Source organism: Plasmopara halstedii (genome assembly GCF_900000015.1).
Source record: "Plasmopara halstedii genome assembly, contig: Scaffold_2061, whole genome shotgun sequence".
NCBI classification, from domain to species: domain Eukaryota; phylum Oomycota; class Peronosporomycetes; order Peronosporales; family Peronosporaceae; genus Plasmopara; species Plasmopara halstedii.
In genome coordinates this window covers 674,119-690,003 of record NW_020188969.1, presented here as the reverse complement: position 1 = coordinate 690,003, position 15,885 = coordinate 674,119, and the positions used below count along the sequence as shown (strand labels likewise).

General features: G+C 44.0%; 4 protein-coding genes across 4 annotated transcripts; 1 reads left to right on the top strand and 3 right to left on the bottom strand.

Annotated features, from left to right (window-relative positions):
• Window positions 1-7,096: 7,096 nt before the first annotated feature.
• Window positions 7,097-9,163, top strand: PHALS_14888 (uncharacterized protein). Its single transcript, XM_036407115.1, has one exon. The coding sequence runs from the start codon at window positions 8,194-8,196 to the stop codon at window positions 8,389-8,391; it is 198 nt and encodes a 65-aa protein (XP_036263372.1). The 5' UTR covers window positions 7,097-8,193; the 3' UTR covers window positions 8,392-9,163.
• Window positions 9,164-9,670: 507 nt separating this feature from the next.
• PHALS_14886 (uncharacterized protein) lies at window positions 9,671-11,000 on the bottom strand. Its single transcript, XM_036407114.1, has one exon. The coding sequence runs from the start codon at window positions 10,473-10,475 to the stop codon at window positions 10,176-10,178; it is 300 nt and encodes a 99-aa protein (XP_036263371.1). The 5' UTR covers window positions 10,476-11,000; the 3' UTR covers window positions 9,671-10,175.
• A 2-nt stretch (window positions 11,001-11,002) lies between these two features.
• On the bottom strand, window positions 11,003-11,658 carry PHALS_02661 (uncharacterized protein; the record flags this gene model as incomplete). The annotated part of the gene is made up of 5 exons (XM_024717083.1): window positions 11,003-11,006; window positions 11,095-11,167; window positions 11,241-11,311; window positions 11,471-11,524; window positions 11,591-11,658. 5 exons carry the CDS (start codon window positions 11,656-11,658, stop codon window positions 11,003-11,005), a joined length of 270 nt encoding a protein of 89 aa, XP_024582617.1.
• Window positions 11,659-13,449: 1,791 nt separating this feature from the next.
• PHALS_02660 (uncharacterized protein) lies at window positions 13,450-14,034 on the bottom strand (the record flags this gene model as incomplete). Its single annotated transcript, XM_024717082.1, has 1 exon — window positions 13,450-14,034. The coding sequence occupies one exon, from the start codon at window positions 14,032-14,034 to the stop codon at window positions 13,450-13,452; it is 585 nt and encodes a 194-aa protein (XP_024582616.1).
• Between the last annotated feature and the right edge of the window lie 1,851 nt (window positions 14,035-15,885).

Sequence of the window (15,885 nt, the reverse complement as noted above, 5' to 3'; positions counted from 1 at the left end):
GTGCGCGTAGCACCCAAGGTCTTTGACCTCCAATCAATCCATGGCTCATGGTATTCCAGCCATACCATTTCTAGGATGAGGTCATACCATGCATCAAAGTCTAAGACTAGACAGCGTTCCACGCTGTCAAAGTCAAGGAACTTGACTCCGAGGTCCACAAGGACCTTCAAGACCGTGACACGTGTCCCCAGTGACGATGTCACCCAACCGCACTTTCAGCGCCTTAGCATACAGCTGACTTCTTTCCAACATGGAGCGTCGAGCATAATTGCCCGACTCCCCGAAATTGATGAGGATCTTCCTTGGCTTCTCGAAGCCCTTTACAGTCGCCTCCATGACCAGCAAGCCCGGCTTGCATACACGTTTCATTTTCAAGAGCACGCAGCTCTGCGGGGGCTGGGCCCTGTTAACCTCTACCCCCCTGTGGCTCAACAGAACTCACTATCTTCTTCAGTAAGTCGCCCCACGCCTACTGGGTGGTGTCGTATCCCCGCGACGAACCAGACTGGTAGCATTGGGGCGATAGTTCGAAGAGCCTTGACGCGCCTTGCGCCGGGGGCAGACGTTTCGAAGGTGACGGGTGTCTCCACAGAAAAAACACCGTCGTGTGTTGTGTGTGCTGCCCGGCAGCTCGGAGCTCTGAACCGTCGTCCTCAGCATAGCTGATATCCATGGGCACTGGCCCGCTCGACGAGCTGTTGGAGTGTGCATTCCAATCAAGTAGTGCCGACTTGAAATTGAATTCGGCATTCAATGCCACATTCACCGCCTCTTCAAATGAAGATGTATGCATACGGAAGATTTCCATTCTGGCCACGCCAATGTGGAGGCCTTCCTTAAAGGCGGTTACTGTAACCGCCCTCGGAAGGGGATGTACTGCCATCCAGGCAGTGAGAGTACGCATCTCTTGGACAAAGTCCACCGATTCCTTGTTACCCTGTCGGGCGGTAAAGAAACGTGCTCGCATGCGATATGCCTGGTTAGGCGGCGAGAACACTCGTGAGAGCTGCAATTTCAGCTCCGCCCAGGAGGGAAACGCAGCTTCGACCGAAGTGCCGTATGTCAGTGCCCATTCTCGTGCTTGACAACCGAGCTTTGATATGGCTAGCGCCACGCGCTGTTGCTCGGTCTGGAGCATGGCGGATGCGATGGCTATTTCGACCTCTCTCACCTAGCAGGAGATTCTCTCCATTCTTTCCCCTCAAAGACCTTAACGCTCACCATGAGCGGCTTAGGGCGGAGAAAATCATTCGTCACCGACGGTGGCGTCATAGACGCAAATGATGCAGACATCTTCCGCTGTAGGTGCCCTAGCAACGCGTTTTCGCAATTTCAAAACGCCTCTAGACGTGCACCGATTGCCTTTATGCCCGTTCTGCATGCCCTGTGGCAAAGAGTGAAATTGTTCCATCCTCACAGAGGATCAGTATAAACGACTCAGGTGTAATTTGACTAAATGTGCTACCAAGTCCAGCGGGGATACCGTAGCTTTGCGCTTTGAGGAAGCGTAAGTTAGGTCATCGACCTCTCGTTCTACACTCAGAACAAGTACGAGTTTAGCGGATCGCAATTCGCTTACTCCAAGAGTAATTATAGCCTTAACCCAAGGTTAATTAACTCTTCGATTCAGATTAAAAAAGCTGGACCTTATTTATTTTTATCTGCGACAAAGCTGCCTAATTTTAAATGCATAGATTTTCTGAAATATGTATATAATAATAAAATCTAAATACATGTTTGAGTCTGGCTATCCAGCCCCATACCGTATCCTTGTTTCGGTGTGGTCACACCACGCCCATTTGGTGTGACACATTCCTGTTACCAGGGTATGTGTTACCCCGTTACAGCGTGTATCACGGTCGGATACGATTGACTCTGGTAGTCCATGATGCCGAAAGACATGATCGTCGATAATTAAGCGCTCTGTTTTCCAGCAACGGCACAAACCGTTGGCGCGAGGTGCACCATCTTGTTAAAACGGCCTACAAAGACCAAAACACCATTATGCCCTGCGGAATCAGGGAGTCACCCAAAGAATAGTTCAAAATGACAGACTATCGGCAATCTGCTGGTACTGCAGACTCAGCAATGGAGCCTGCCTGTGTGAGAAGGGCTTCACACGATGACAAACTTCACTCGTTCTAAGGTACTTGTCAACCCAAGCATACATTTTGGGCCGACAAAAGTGGACTTGCGATAGGCGAATCGTGTGCTCTCAATATTTTGCTTCAAGTCTTTGTTGTCGGGTACGAAACCCGAGAGTCATCTCCTTCGTAAAATTGGTAGTACAATAACCCGTCCTGGAGGGAGTATCGATAAGGTCGACCACGAGCTCGCCGGAATAATGTCGAGAAGACTGAAATATCCGTACTTGTCAACCACTTAAGAATAACTGCACAAGTTGGGTCGTTTGGCTGGAAGTAGCTTGGAAAATCACGAATAATTCATAATCGGGACGCCGAATAGACATCTACCAAGATGTTCAATTTGCCTGGCTTCTAAGCCACGTGTTCTGCAAAGAAAAACAACCAACGAGTCATCCGTTGTGAAAATTGTGACGCTTACGTTGCTGTACGCAGCGATTCGTGGTCGGTATGAAGACGAATGGCTTGGGGCCCAAGAGGAGAACTCTAGATATTGTCATAATCGGGGTTATTCATTTCAGCTGCCTCAACTAACACGAGATGGCACGGTCCTGTCCACTGACATCTTGGTACAGCAAATCACATATGATCGAAAAATTGGAGGCGTCACGCCACACTGTACGGTAAATTGTCATTTGGTGATGCCAAATTAGGTGCTGCTTGCAAGCTGTACTTGAAGTCGTCGAAGGTGGCTACATAAAATATTTGTCTATTATCAGTCTTGACCTGTCTTTAACAAGTCGGATAATGGGCGGGTCATATTAACATAGTTATGGAGATAGTTGGTCAAATCCAACCATTTTCTTAGGTCCTTTTGGTTAGTTGACGTCGGCCACTTTGTGATCGCTTTGATCTTTGCTTGGTCTGACGGAACACAGTCTACGCTGACAGAACATCCCAAAACTGGTACTTCTTCTGCGCCGAATATACATTATTCAATGCTGGCAAATAGCTGATGTTCAGTCATACACGCCAATACAATTCCAGGTCTTCAAAATAAACTCCATCGATGCGATCGCAATGGACAGAATAAATGCGTAACGAGATGGTTAAACTACGCTCGCGAATTAGACTTGTGGCATCAAAAGCCACTATCGCTAGATGTGCTCACTGCTGTACACGGGATTGATGGAGAATTCATTAAAACTTGATTGTTGCCATAAAAGATCAAGTACACTGAAGCGTTTTGAGTCAGTAATCTTGTTGATAATGGCATCTCTGCGAGGATAGGGGTCTGTGCTGGCACAATTTGGCGTTTAACTTGTTGTATGCGTGTTCAATGCGGCACTTGCGATTGGTTTTGCGAGTGGAAAGCTCTGGCTCACTGTGAAGAGATTTACTCTCTTTCTCAACCACCCCTGTAGCTGTTTAGTGCGCAGGAAGGAGTCTATCAACTCCAGATTGCTCAGTTGGCAATAACCATTGACGCAATAGCACAAATCCTGCACCTGGCTCAATATCGATCTCGTGTCGTATACCACGATCTGGCGGAAGACTGCGTGGAAGCTCCGGACTCAAATACGTTGACGTGCACTTAGACATATGAAGGAAATAATGAATGCGCGAATTCTTGTGATTTCAACCGAAGTAGATTCTTGAGAATAATATATTCAGTTGTGATTCAAATCGATGTAGAAATCTTTGACAACATTTGGATCTGAGACTAAGAACGTATTGAATGCCTCTGTTGCTGCGCTTGCACGACATATCAAAACGACTTCGGCGAGCGCGCCATTATCGGGGTCTTTAAAATACATGAGGAAGGTTAGAACTTCCATGTGCGTGAGAGCATATATTTCTGGCAGTGGGACCATTTGAGCCTGGTCTGGTAATCCCGTCACTGCGTTCAAAACTAAATCTTGTGCCTCCACAGTGCTATGGACCACTAGAACATTAGCTTTCACGATTGATCCGACTACGGGAGCGTTGGAATTGAGCTTGGGGACTCCCACAGTAGTGTTATCTACTGGAGCTTAAAATTCCACGATAGTTCATATTATCAAATTATGATGTGCTCTCACAGTAGAGCTAGCTTCTGGAGTCTTAATCTCCGTAGTAGTGCTCTCTACTGAGGTATATGGTGCTTCAACAATATAGTGTACTGTTGCCTTCACGATCGATTTGCCTTTTGGAGCATAACGTGCTTCCACGGTGGTGTTATCTACTGGAGCATTAGATTCCACAGTAACTTAACATTTGGAGCATAATGGGCTTCCACAACAGACTTTAATATTGGAACAAGAGCTTTCGCTATTAGAGCGTGATGAGCTTCCACGATGAATTTAGTCACCAGAGCGAGGGCTTCCACAGTAGCAATAACCACGATTTCCACAGTAGATATATATACTGGAGCAAAAACTTGTTTTTGAACAACTACCGTCGCAAATCGCGCCTTCCTGGTGACTTGTAGCTTCACAACTATGTAGCAATTGCCAATATTAATGAGCTCCATCTTCAATAGCGAAGTTACTGCGCTATTGGATAGCACAGACGGGTCATAGCATTCGTAGGTGTGACTTTACCCGGTGAGCTACACGCCTGTTCTCCAGTCGATCCATGGCTCGTGGTCTTCTAACCACACATATTCTTGTATGAGATCATCCCGATCACCCATGTCGATGACGGAGAACGTCGGCTTGAAGTCAAAGTCCAAGAACTTGACTCGTGCATCGACTTCGATCTTCTGTTGCGTAACAATCGCACCCGCCAGACGGACATGAATACTATCATTATTGCACATGCTGCATCGAAGAGGAGAGGATTCTTCGCGATAATCCTCCTCTAAGCATAAGAAGTTGACGCTCTAGAGTCAATAAGTGCTCTGAAGGGTACTTTTGACCGTTGCCAAAACAACAAGAAGGAATCCTTTTCTCTTCATCTTTGTGAGAAGTCAAACTTTCCTAAGGCCAATGGCTTCCCCTGCACAATATTAGTGCAGGAGAAGTCGCTAGTTCTATCTCAGTAGGCCACCCCGCGCCAACTGGGCCTGCGCGTTTTCTGACGACGGAGGAAACACACCGAAAGTGTAATAAATTGAAGTTGCTGAGGGATGTGCCTCCTCGACCGCTGCCGAAATTGGCCGAAGGGCCACCAAGCTGACTGGCACCGCGCCATTCTCCTCGACCACGAGTAGAGTCAGCTGGCAATACGCCCGTGGGTTTGAACCCATGAAGCTTTGTCGGGCAGTCCGTTTGATGTATTCTCTTCGGCCACAACCATAACATGCTACCTGTTGGCGATCAATCGCGTACATTTTTATGGGCTCAGGACTACCACTTGACAGTGGCTGCACGTCGGTGGAGCTATTGGGTCAATCATACGATTGTCGCTGGAGCTAATCCTCCTGAAGGGCGACAAAGATTGCATCTTCAAGTTTGGTCGGTTGTCGACGAGCGACTTCGTCTTGGAAGGTCAATCTTGAGTCCCTCCATAAATACGTTGACCGTCATGTCTTCCGGAATTGAATTGTCGGACAGCAACGCTCGCAATTTGCAATGTTTTTGTACGAAGTCTTAGATCGAACGTTTGCTCTGGCGCCACTTCAAAAACGTCGTACAATTCTGAAACGACGCATCCGGTGAAAGATACATCTTTGCCATCAATTCTTGGAGAACTTCCAAGAAGAGAAATAAGCAGGAAGGCTAATCTACCGCCTGAAAACATATTTTAAGGACACACCTTGCAAACACGATCTTCTGCTGTTCCTTGTGAGCCAGCGCCACCGCCAATGTCATATCCACTTGCTTTCCGAAGAAAGACTTAACCGCAATCTTCAGCGAATTTTGTTGCGGCTTCGCTTCGTGGAGATGGCGGCATCTTCAGACAACCGGGGGTCGGTGAAATTCGGAGCGACAGGGCAACACGATATACCATGAATGCCATGACGATCAGCTCGGACGAAAGGTATCTTGTGGCCTTTGTCGAGACTTGTTCAACAAGATCAGCTTCATAATCCATGAACGAGCGACGTGCTTTTTGACCACATCTTGGTCGTGGTGTAACAATCAAATGGTGGCTTCACCACCAAAGATTCGAGAAATCTTGCTGACGACGACCCATTCCGCGCCAGACAAATACAGATATTTGTAGTGGTCCAACGGTAACATTTGGGCTAGGAAGTCAATCTATTAACTGGAGTCGGACATCTATAATGACGGCGGTGGATTGCTTACAAAGTGCTACCAGGTGTAACGGGACCTCTGGCCACACGTACTCTTGCGCTGAGATAGCTTTACTATAAGACTTGACCTTCTTGCGTTGCTGCCGTACGCGCCCCTTTAACCACAAGCGTGTGTGCATCTCTTGATCAAATGAAGACTGAATATATTGTATGTGGTTTTATGCAAAATCTAATCTAAATTAAGAATATGAGTACCTACTTGTAACCACCTACTAATTAGCGTAGTGCCCACGTAATTAATTAGTGACTAAGTTGTTGTGAATCAACAAACTGTATAACGGCCTCGTACCCCGTTACAGCCACACTATCTCAATACTCAAATCTTCTGTAAATCCAGATCCTGGAGAAAATTCTCTTTACTATCACAGTGTATAATTTCAAATGTAGGTGCAAAAGACACCTTCACAGAGAGCGTCATACCTTACAAAGAACGCTTCGAGTCAAGGAGGTAGGCGACTCAAGGTATGTGCCATGCACTTTTGCTCGGACTCATGAATGTTACGGGTGCAAAATCATAAACACCGACTAACATGTCCACGGTGCGAAACATCAAGCCTCTCACGTTTGGGGCAAACTTGCGACGTAGGTAGTCCTAGGCAAAAATGATCAGTACGGGTAGAAAATGTTATAGAAATTGATATTGTTCTTACTTAGTTATTCATATAATGAATTGCAAGTCGGTGAGACTGATTAATTGTGTTAGTAAGAGCTGGAGTTAATAGTAAATCAGTTATAGCCTTGCTGACCTCTTCACCCACACTGTGCAGCTCTTCTCAGTAAGCTTAGGTCAACCTACGTCATGTTATACGTACTTTAATGAACATAGTAAATTGATGCAGTTAGAATTAGACTTGAGTTAGACTATATCCAAAATGTATGTTACTTTCAAATTCAAAACAGCATCGATGCTCTGAAAGGTTATTGGTTATGCTCCTCACCACAGCGGAGTCTTAGATTAAAAGCTGCAGGTGTGCGGTGACCATTTCTCGCATTATAACACAAGCGGTCAACCCGACGACAAGTCATAAAAGGTGTAGATAATTTAAAAGGATTGAACACAAGTTGCAGAACTACCTGTGCTCGGGACTACTCAAAACGCTGAAAGACCTTATGTCCTCAAGTGGTCGCGAGGCGATAGCACGCTTGACAAAATGAAATGTCTTGAAGTGATTACTGACCAGGAGAAAACGTTGGTGGAACACTCTCAAGAAGGTCATAATCAGGCGTTGGTGGTACTCCGACTTGAGTCGCTTATGCTGATCGCTTGGCCAATTGATGACAGCGATAGGAATTGTCTCTTGTTTCGGTGGTGATAAATTATGCTTCGGACGCAGTAATGACGTGTCGATCGAGGGGTTTCCAAGCCAGAAGTTTGTGTGCAGTTCCTCTGTCGAAGTGGCATTCCTACCATGCAAAAATCTGAAGCGACTGTCTTGCGGATGCTACCACCACCTCATCAGCTTTCCGTACTGCTCGCGAAATTTCCAAGGTTATGGTTCACCTCGAGTAATGTATCATTCTTGCAGTTTTCAGGCAGTCTGGCTCGCCACTCGACCGCCATGTTGACCTACAAACACTTTATAGGCAAAACATTTGGATACATTTATTGCACTCAGTTTTCCGTCAGTCAGACTACGGTGGTACCCCATAACCTTGAGCTTGGCTCCTAATTGGAGACGAATGGTACGCAATAGACGGCATTCCAAGCGATGAATCAAGCATATTTACTGATACTTCTTGACTTAATAATGCCGCGCAATTACGACCAGCGACGACATTACGACCAGCGGAAATTTGTATGGTCAATATGATTCAAATCAGTAGCTACATTGCTACATTCTACTATCTTCCTTCGGACCTACATCCAGTATGAAAGTCTCAACAGAAACGAGAAATAGCCAATTTGACTTGATACTTAAGTCTTGCAAGAATGACATTGAGGTCATTATGCATGTAACAGCGCAGTGGTGGAGCGATGTCGTGATACAACATCATATTAACTACTACGTATGTCATGGATCGCTGCTTCAAAGTCACTACCGATTATATGGTCAGCGTGGTGATTGAGAATTCTCCACAATACATACTCCCAATGACCACCATCGGGTGCTGCTGTTGCTCAATCGGCGCTGTTCATACATGCCGCACGATTGTACTCGGCGATCGCTTGCTTGTATCATCCTCAACAACGAAACAATTTCATTTTAACATGAACATTCTTTATATTGACAGCTTATACTAGTATGACTACGACTTATCGTCATCGTATTTCACAATACTGCGATAAAGACTATCATGATGGCCACCTTACACTAAATTTGAGATTTTGCATGTCTCCATCAATTCGAATCTAGGTAAGGGGAGCTTTCAGCCACTTTTCATAGGTCAATGGCTTGGAACTTCGAAAAAGTTTAGCGGCCCACGGGATATAGAGATATTTTTCTTCACTGTTGAGGTGAGCAGCTTTGCCTGTATTCTCTTTCAGGTTATCCAGCGAGTTGGTGTTGACATTTGTGGTCTCAAACTGTTGAAGTGATCTTGTCTTGATATCATCGGTGCCTCGAAACGAAGCTGTGCCACTTGTGATCGTAAATGCCGCAAATATTAGCACGACAAGGAAGAATCGCATGCTGCTACTTGATCAATGAGTAAATGATTAATGAGGTCGATTGCGGCCGAATCACTTGCGGCATCAGCTGCTCGGACTGGATCTTAACAAATATAATAGCTGATAACAAGCTGGACATATTCGAACCAGCTATGTGAACCACTTTATCGATTTATTCTAACATCAGCCTATACAAAGAATATTGGCAATTCTTTGTCCACTAAAGCGACGTAGCTAAAATCATGACTTATTCCCGAATGTACATATAAATCTCGGAAAATTTTAGTCCTGGTTACTGTTTAATGCGATTATAATGCATTAAAGAGCTTAAAGCTTAAAACATGTAATTCATCGGATTTTGGCTCTTACGATATTTGCTGATTGACAAGCACAGGATTATAGTCGATAGAAAACAAAGTTAATATTTAGAATGATGGTGTTTGCTGTGCTACTTGCTTAATCAAAAGATAAAATCAAATTATACTCAAACAGAATGTTAAATTACAGCGGTAGAGAAGCCACATGGGTTGTACAATTAATAATAAAAGATAGAATGACCTGACGAATTTGGCGTTGCAAATACTCAAGTCTTCATTCTCGCAGTAACTTGAGGTGCTCTAATAAACCAGAGTAAAATACTCGGAAAACCACGATACTTATGAGTATTGATACCGCAGTTACTGCCTGGAGTACAATAAATATGCTGGAAACTAATAAAGTTGATTTCGATTGATGAAACTTTACCAAGCTTGTGTATCCGAGTGCTTTTGACTACGTCGTATCGTTGATTTTCATACCTCGTTAGCTATTAACTTTTGTTTTACGTGCAGTTGGCTTCGAAACGATGAAAAGTAGATCACGCCTGATACAAAAATTGATTGTTTCATTTGAGTCTTCGTGTCGAAAGATAACCATAGTATAGCTTTTCCGCTGCCATTGACTTAAGCCTCTCGCTGCTAGTCACGCTTTATACGCAATTTGACTTCAAAACTGTCACAACTAAATCTTTAAATCAAACTCAGGTTCATGTCATTGTAATCGTAGATCATGAAGTTATAGTTTGAAAGTATAACTTAGTAGCGGTACAAACGACTTTCCATACCATCTCATTGGCAAAAGCTCAAGCAGCAAGTGTTCGCTATCTTTTCGAGCGGGCAACCACGTTCAAAAACAATCATCGAGAGTGAACTTCATCCCTTCTCCTCCTCGACCCGAATTTCTTAAATCCAAGAAATCCGTTTATTCAAATCATATGTGGGCAATGTCGGCCGACTTTCGACAACACATATGTCCTTAGTACGTCATGGTATGTAAAACACAAGGTCGCGGTTATATGTTGCCTAAGAGTATTGTACATGGATACAGATTGTATGCGAAGCCGAGAAATATACAGCATCAAAAGTTTATGGTCATATAACGCGGCGGCGACGCCGTTGAATTTCGACCGGTAAGGACCGCCACTTGTCAGCATGACGACCTGAAAGGCGGTGGTGGTTTCGTTCGGGGAGGGCAGTATTTCGTGCGTGTCGATATGGCCGAGCATTTCGGTGGACGGAGATGTTCAAGCCGGCGCGACATTACGCGTTCCTACCACACGTTACTTATTCAACGGATCGTTAATAGATGACAAACGCTTTGTTCGATTGCGTCTTGAGCAACCTTGAGGTCGCGTATTGAAAATATCTTCTTACAAGCAGGCTTGTGAAATTTCTATAATGGTAGCTGAATAATCATCTGCTCTGTTGCCTGATAGTCATCTTCGCCTCTTCCGACAAAACGACGATATTTTTGCCAAATTCCGCGCAAGACATCTCGTCTATCTGGCTCACGCTGAGTGTTACGTGCGCTGGCAGTCACGCGGACAGAGATACCAATCGAATTTGATCTACGCGATCACAAAGAATTATGATTGCGGTGAAACCAGACACTGTTGCGCGACGACAAGAGACCTCAAAGACAACCTTGGCTAGAAAGATAGAGCTTTTGATAGCAATGCAAGTCGACATTTTGACGGAAAGTGGAGATGCAATAAGTGGATGATGATTGCACTGATAAAGAGAATCCAGCACATTACCTGATGGCAATTTATTCAGAGTCACCAGGTTGTTAAGGATTACAATCACACTGATTATAAAAGGAATCAAGGTTGAAATAAAGCTCACCAATGTGTACTGCGTACCGCAACTGGCAGTAAACTTAATCTCAGACGGGCACCTTGTGAGTTGCGGCTGTGTACTAAACCAGCAAAGCGTCCGTTTGGTTGGAAGAAGAGAAGGCATGTCGTGTGATACGCTCAAGAACCACGTACTTGTGTCCGGATTTATTGTGCGACATTGTGATGAGCGCGAAGGTCGTTCGAAGACCGTGCACCATGGGTCACTGAGGCACTTCGTTCAAGCATCTAAGCTTCGACACAACCAAGCGTCGCGCTAGTGATCCAATTTGCAGCATAGCGCTGACGGATATGAGAGACAAATTGGTTGTCATATACTGAACGTATTGGGGGAGAAGGAGTTTGCGAGAAATGCGTCATTTCACCAAGTGGGCGCTGTCATCTGCAGCAATTTCAAGACCCCAAACATGCCGCTCAACCTAAACCAAAAACAATACCTTGTGAGCTTTCATGATCAAGACCAGACAGTGAAGATATTTAACTACTTTCTGGTATTCCTCGAAAAGCTGCTTGCACGGTTTGCGTACAAAGGACGGAGAGGAGTACAACTCATAGTCCAATGTCTCGCGAAGATTTGGATCCAGACAAAAATCAATAATGCCGACCGCATATATCGCACCTTAACAAGTATGATGCGTATTTTGGATGTTGATTGCTTCCGGTCTAATCTTCAGTTTCTGGAGAGACACTGTATAGAATACGGTATACGTGCATTCAACCAGGTAAAACAAGCGCAGGATGTCGCCCATTGGGTTATTAATTGGATGTCAACCCAGCGACGTCGACATCGTCATCTTCGATTCAGCCTGCCAAGTCTTCAGCAGTTTTACTTCGGGAAGAAGAAGAGTCTGCATTTATACACGGACAACTCATCACGTTGGTTAATCAGAGGCTCTGCCAAAGGAGGCAAACGGATAGTTACATCGCATTCTCGAAGCAGGAACCAATGGATTCTTAATAAGTTCACTCAAGAAAGCCAGGAGCGTCATTAACGAGTGTTTTGGATGACAAGAAAGCGAAATTGACGGTCGTGCATCCGACGCAAAAGGGGCGCACTGAACTCGCATTAGTTAAGTGAGACATGGACGTCTGTTCAAGTGAGGCCTGAGATTGCATGCCAAATAGTCCAACAAGAAGCATTTTTACATGAACGTGATATAGAAAATTACCAGGTACGTTTGGTCACGAAAAGAATTTTGGTGTTAAAAATATGCTTCACGTTCGTGGCTGTGCTAAAGATGACAAGCAAAACAATGTTCTTGGCGATAGCGCACGTGTTACGAGAGTCGGCACGGCATTTCAATGTGGTGTTTAAGCATCAACGCAGCTTTGACTGTTAATGCTACAATTTCTGAGTCCGAAAGCTTTGTTCGATTGTCAAGTCGCAATTCCTGTCACCACAATTCGTAAAGTATGCGTGAACTTAAGTCGGACTAGGCTCCGCCTTATCCCTTTCGTGAATCTTTACTGGCTCACGACGTTGTCGAAATTGGCTACGTCTTCCTACCAACCTTTTCGCTAGTAACATGTTCGTTCTTACTACTTCTACGAAGTTGATGTCGTTACGAGTCAGAAATATTAGTGATTCTCCCAAGTTAGTAGGTATATCTTGGTGGAAGTGGATCATTTGGGTACCACGCATCTTCCAGACAGAAATCCTCAGTTTTAGGCATCATCGTATAGATGACTACTGTGCAGCCGCGTCAGCAGCGGAGTTAGCTACTTATTTGTGTCCCACCCAGCTCATGTTCGACACGGATCCTAATCTTCCTATTTTATTATGGTATTCACAATTACGCTACATAAATTGATAAGCTTACGATAAACAAATATTGGGTTCGCAGGATATAATTAAGAGTGAGACGCACATATACTCAACCTCAAGCGTATACATCCTCAACGACAGAAGCAAACGTCTTCAAGAACACGTGCTTACGCTTGATCTAGTTGGTCTCCATGTCCAATCTGACAGCATAACTGTATCTTGAACTTTTTTTTAACGGTTTGCAATCTCGAACGGCTTATCACTTAGTACTCAGCTAACGATGAAATGTAGTTGATCATGAAACATTGATATAGTACTGCTCAACAATAATGAAATAGGTCAAAATACAATAACGTGCATTGTATACGATGAAACGCAAATCGCTGTAGCATCATTGAGTGGATTATGATATGAGTGTATACTTACTGTTTCTCTATCTTTGTCTCAAATTATAATATTGACATGTAAATCGAATTATGAGGCTCATATACAATTAGACAGTGAAATTCAGCTTTTTATTAATAAATTATAACACAGGACCATTATGAAACGAAAGCCGTTTATCTAGAGTCCTTAACCTTAACACCCAGTTGTCCTCATGCCGCTGTAAAATGTACAATTGATCTCACTTAGTGCGTCAAGTTTGGTAGTCTTTGCAATCCCGATGGAGTGTGTCCGTTGCATCATGCGCTTTTGTGTACGCCGTTTACTTTCAAGCTTGCGCTGATTCTGATTGGCCTTGGCACGATGGCGTTCACATAGATTATGACGCTCGCCATTGCGTTTAATAGCGCGTGGATATCCGCATTTTTTGTTGCGATAGCGACACATCATATCTATGAGAGTGCCCTGACAAGCAGAAGCAGGTGGTAAAGACGTTTCGAACTGCTTCTGTGGCGGTGCACGCATGTGTATTGACTGGTACTGTGTGGGCCGCATAGTCGCGGCTGCAGACGTCAATAAACTAATAGGCGGAAGACGCGGAGGAACCGACGGATGGTTTCTCAAGGAGGACGCGGCGGCAGACATCGAAAGCATGCGCAAACCGAGACTTGCAGCTGAGGTGCTGGGACTGAGTGCACTCGGTGCGAGAGTGACTTCGCTTTTGATGACAATCTCGTCATTTGCGTCCTCGGGTGGTGCGTCGTTTAATAGGCGATCCATTGTATGTTAAGAAAAAAAGAGCTTGTGACTGGAGGCCGACAAGTTGATAATTGAGTTTACGTCGGAGATTGCGAGATGCAGCGGTCCGTTTGGTCGATGCGAACGGATCCTGTGCATCTGTTAAACGAGTCTACTATGAGAACGCATACGCTTAGCAGATATGATATATAAGCTCAAGTGACCTCACTGCATAGTACCTGCACGATTAGGAGACACCTGTAATCAATAATAGCCTGTACTATAGAAGCCGGATGTGTCAAGGTCGGGACAGCATGAGATGAACGCAGTTGATCGTGATCAAGGATGATCTTGAATGATATCCCATGTGAATCCTTCCCACTGTCGTCTTTTCCAACTGATTTTTCAGGCCCTTTAATATAATCAATATATTGTTGATCTGTTGCATTACTTGATACAGTTGTTTTTCTTGACTTGTGCGCTTCCTATAAGTTTATTATTCAACCTTTGAGTCGACTCAACTTGAATTGCTTGATTTTGCTCGTCTTGTTGCGAAAGCTTGCTATCGCTTGGACAGTTCAAGTCCAAATTGGACTCGTTTTCATCTTGGGGATCAGCCTACTTAACGAGGGACGAAAAAATCCTGTGCGTGCCTCGCATAGTTGGGGCAAAAGAGAAAGAAACACATCACAAAGCATTTCTGCCTTACTGTATGTAACAATAAATTGCAATACAGCTGGGCTGAACCTCATTTGCGTGATCGCACCCTCGACTTAATCGATGCTCACCCAAATATCATTGTCATTCTATGCTTATAAAAGTCAAAACGTCTGATTTTCGCACGTATGGGATAACCTACGTTTGATCTTGTGATCCAACCTGTTCTTTTTAACACATTGGAGTAGAAGGACTTGGCATTAGTAAAACATTACGCATCAAGGACAAGGATTGCACAATAAATTTAACAAGATGACATCACTTCGTAAATATTAGACGCTCGTAAACAGTATGTTTACTGTACAATTACGATCAGGAAGTTTCTATACGAGAGATGCACCGAAATAACTATTAAGGAAAAGACAATTATTCAGACAATAAGCTGGAAAGATAATGCCTTTGTAAATCAATTAGAATTGAGATGACCACATTTTCCTAATAAGGCTAGAGCGCAATAAATGTGTGTGTTTAATGCTGACACAACCATAAGGATAAAATTCGATAAAGCATCAATTTAACAGCTTACAATGTTTGGACCCAAAAAAGAACAACAAGATATAATACAGTAGCGTGAAAGACTGCCTTAAGTGTATCCACACATATGTTAAATCAGGCAAAAACGAGGAAGAAAAAAGTAAAGTTCTTATAGTTACGATACATTGACTTTGCCATTGCGATCTATACTATGAGAATTCGGCACAAAGTAATATTTACCACTATATATGGACACCACGTTTGATGCGTACATAGCAACTTGAATTTGGAGTGGTACACATGAAGTATAAACCAAATAAATTTTGTATACATTCTGCTCTAGGGAACAACTTCGAATTTTCGATCAATAGAGGCACTTTTCAATACACAAAATGTTCGTCTAGTGAGCGGATGAAATTGCTGTCATTAATTTCCAGATTGTGTTGGATACATCGACTCTGTATTACAAGCGACTATTTTTATTTGATAGCGATCCAAAAGAATAGTATTGTTAGAAGAATAGTATTGGGGATCGTGATTGCCCGCGTGTGTTAAGACAGAGAGACTTCTCAATAGTTGAATTTGCTTATTCTAAGATGAGAGCCAGTAATCCATTGAATGCTGAGATCTCTATCGCGGATACAGTTCCAAGAGAGCGAGGACGAAGCCTGTAATATCAGGCGACTCTGGCATATGTTTGCC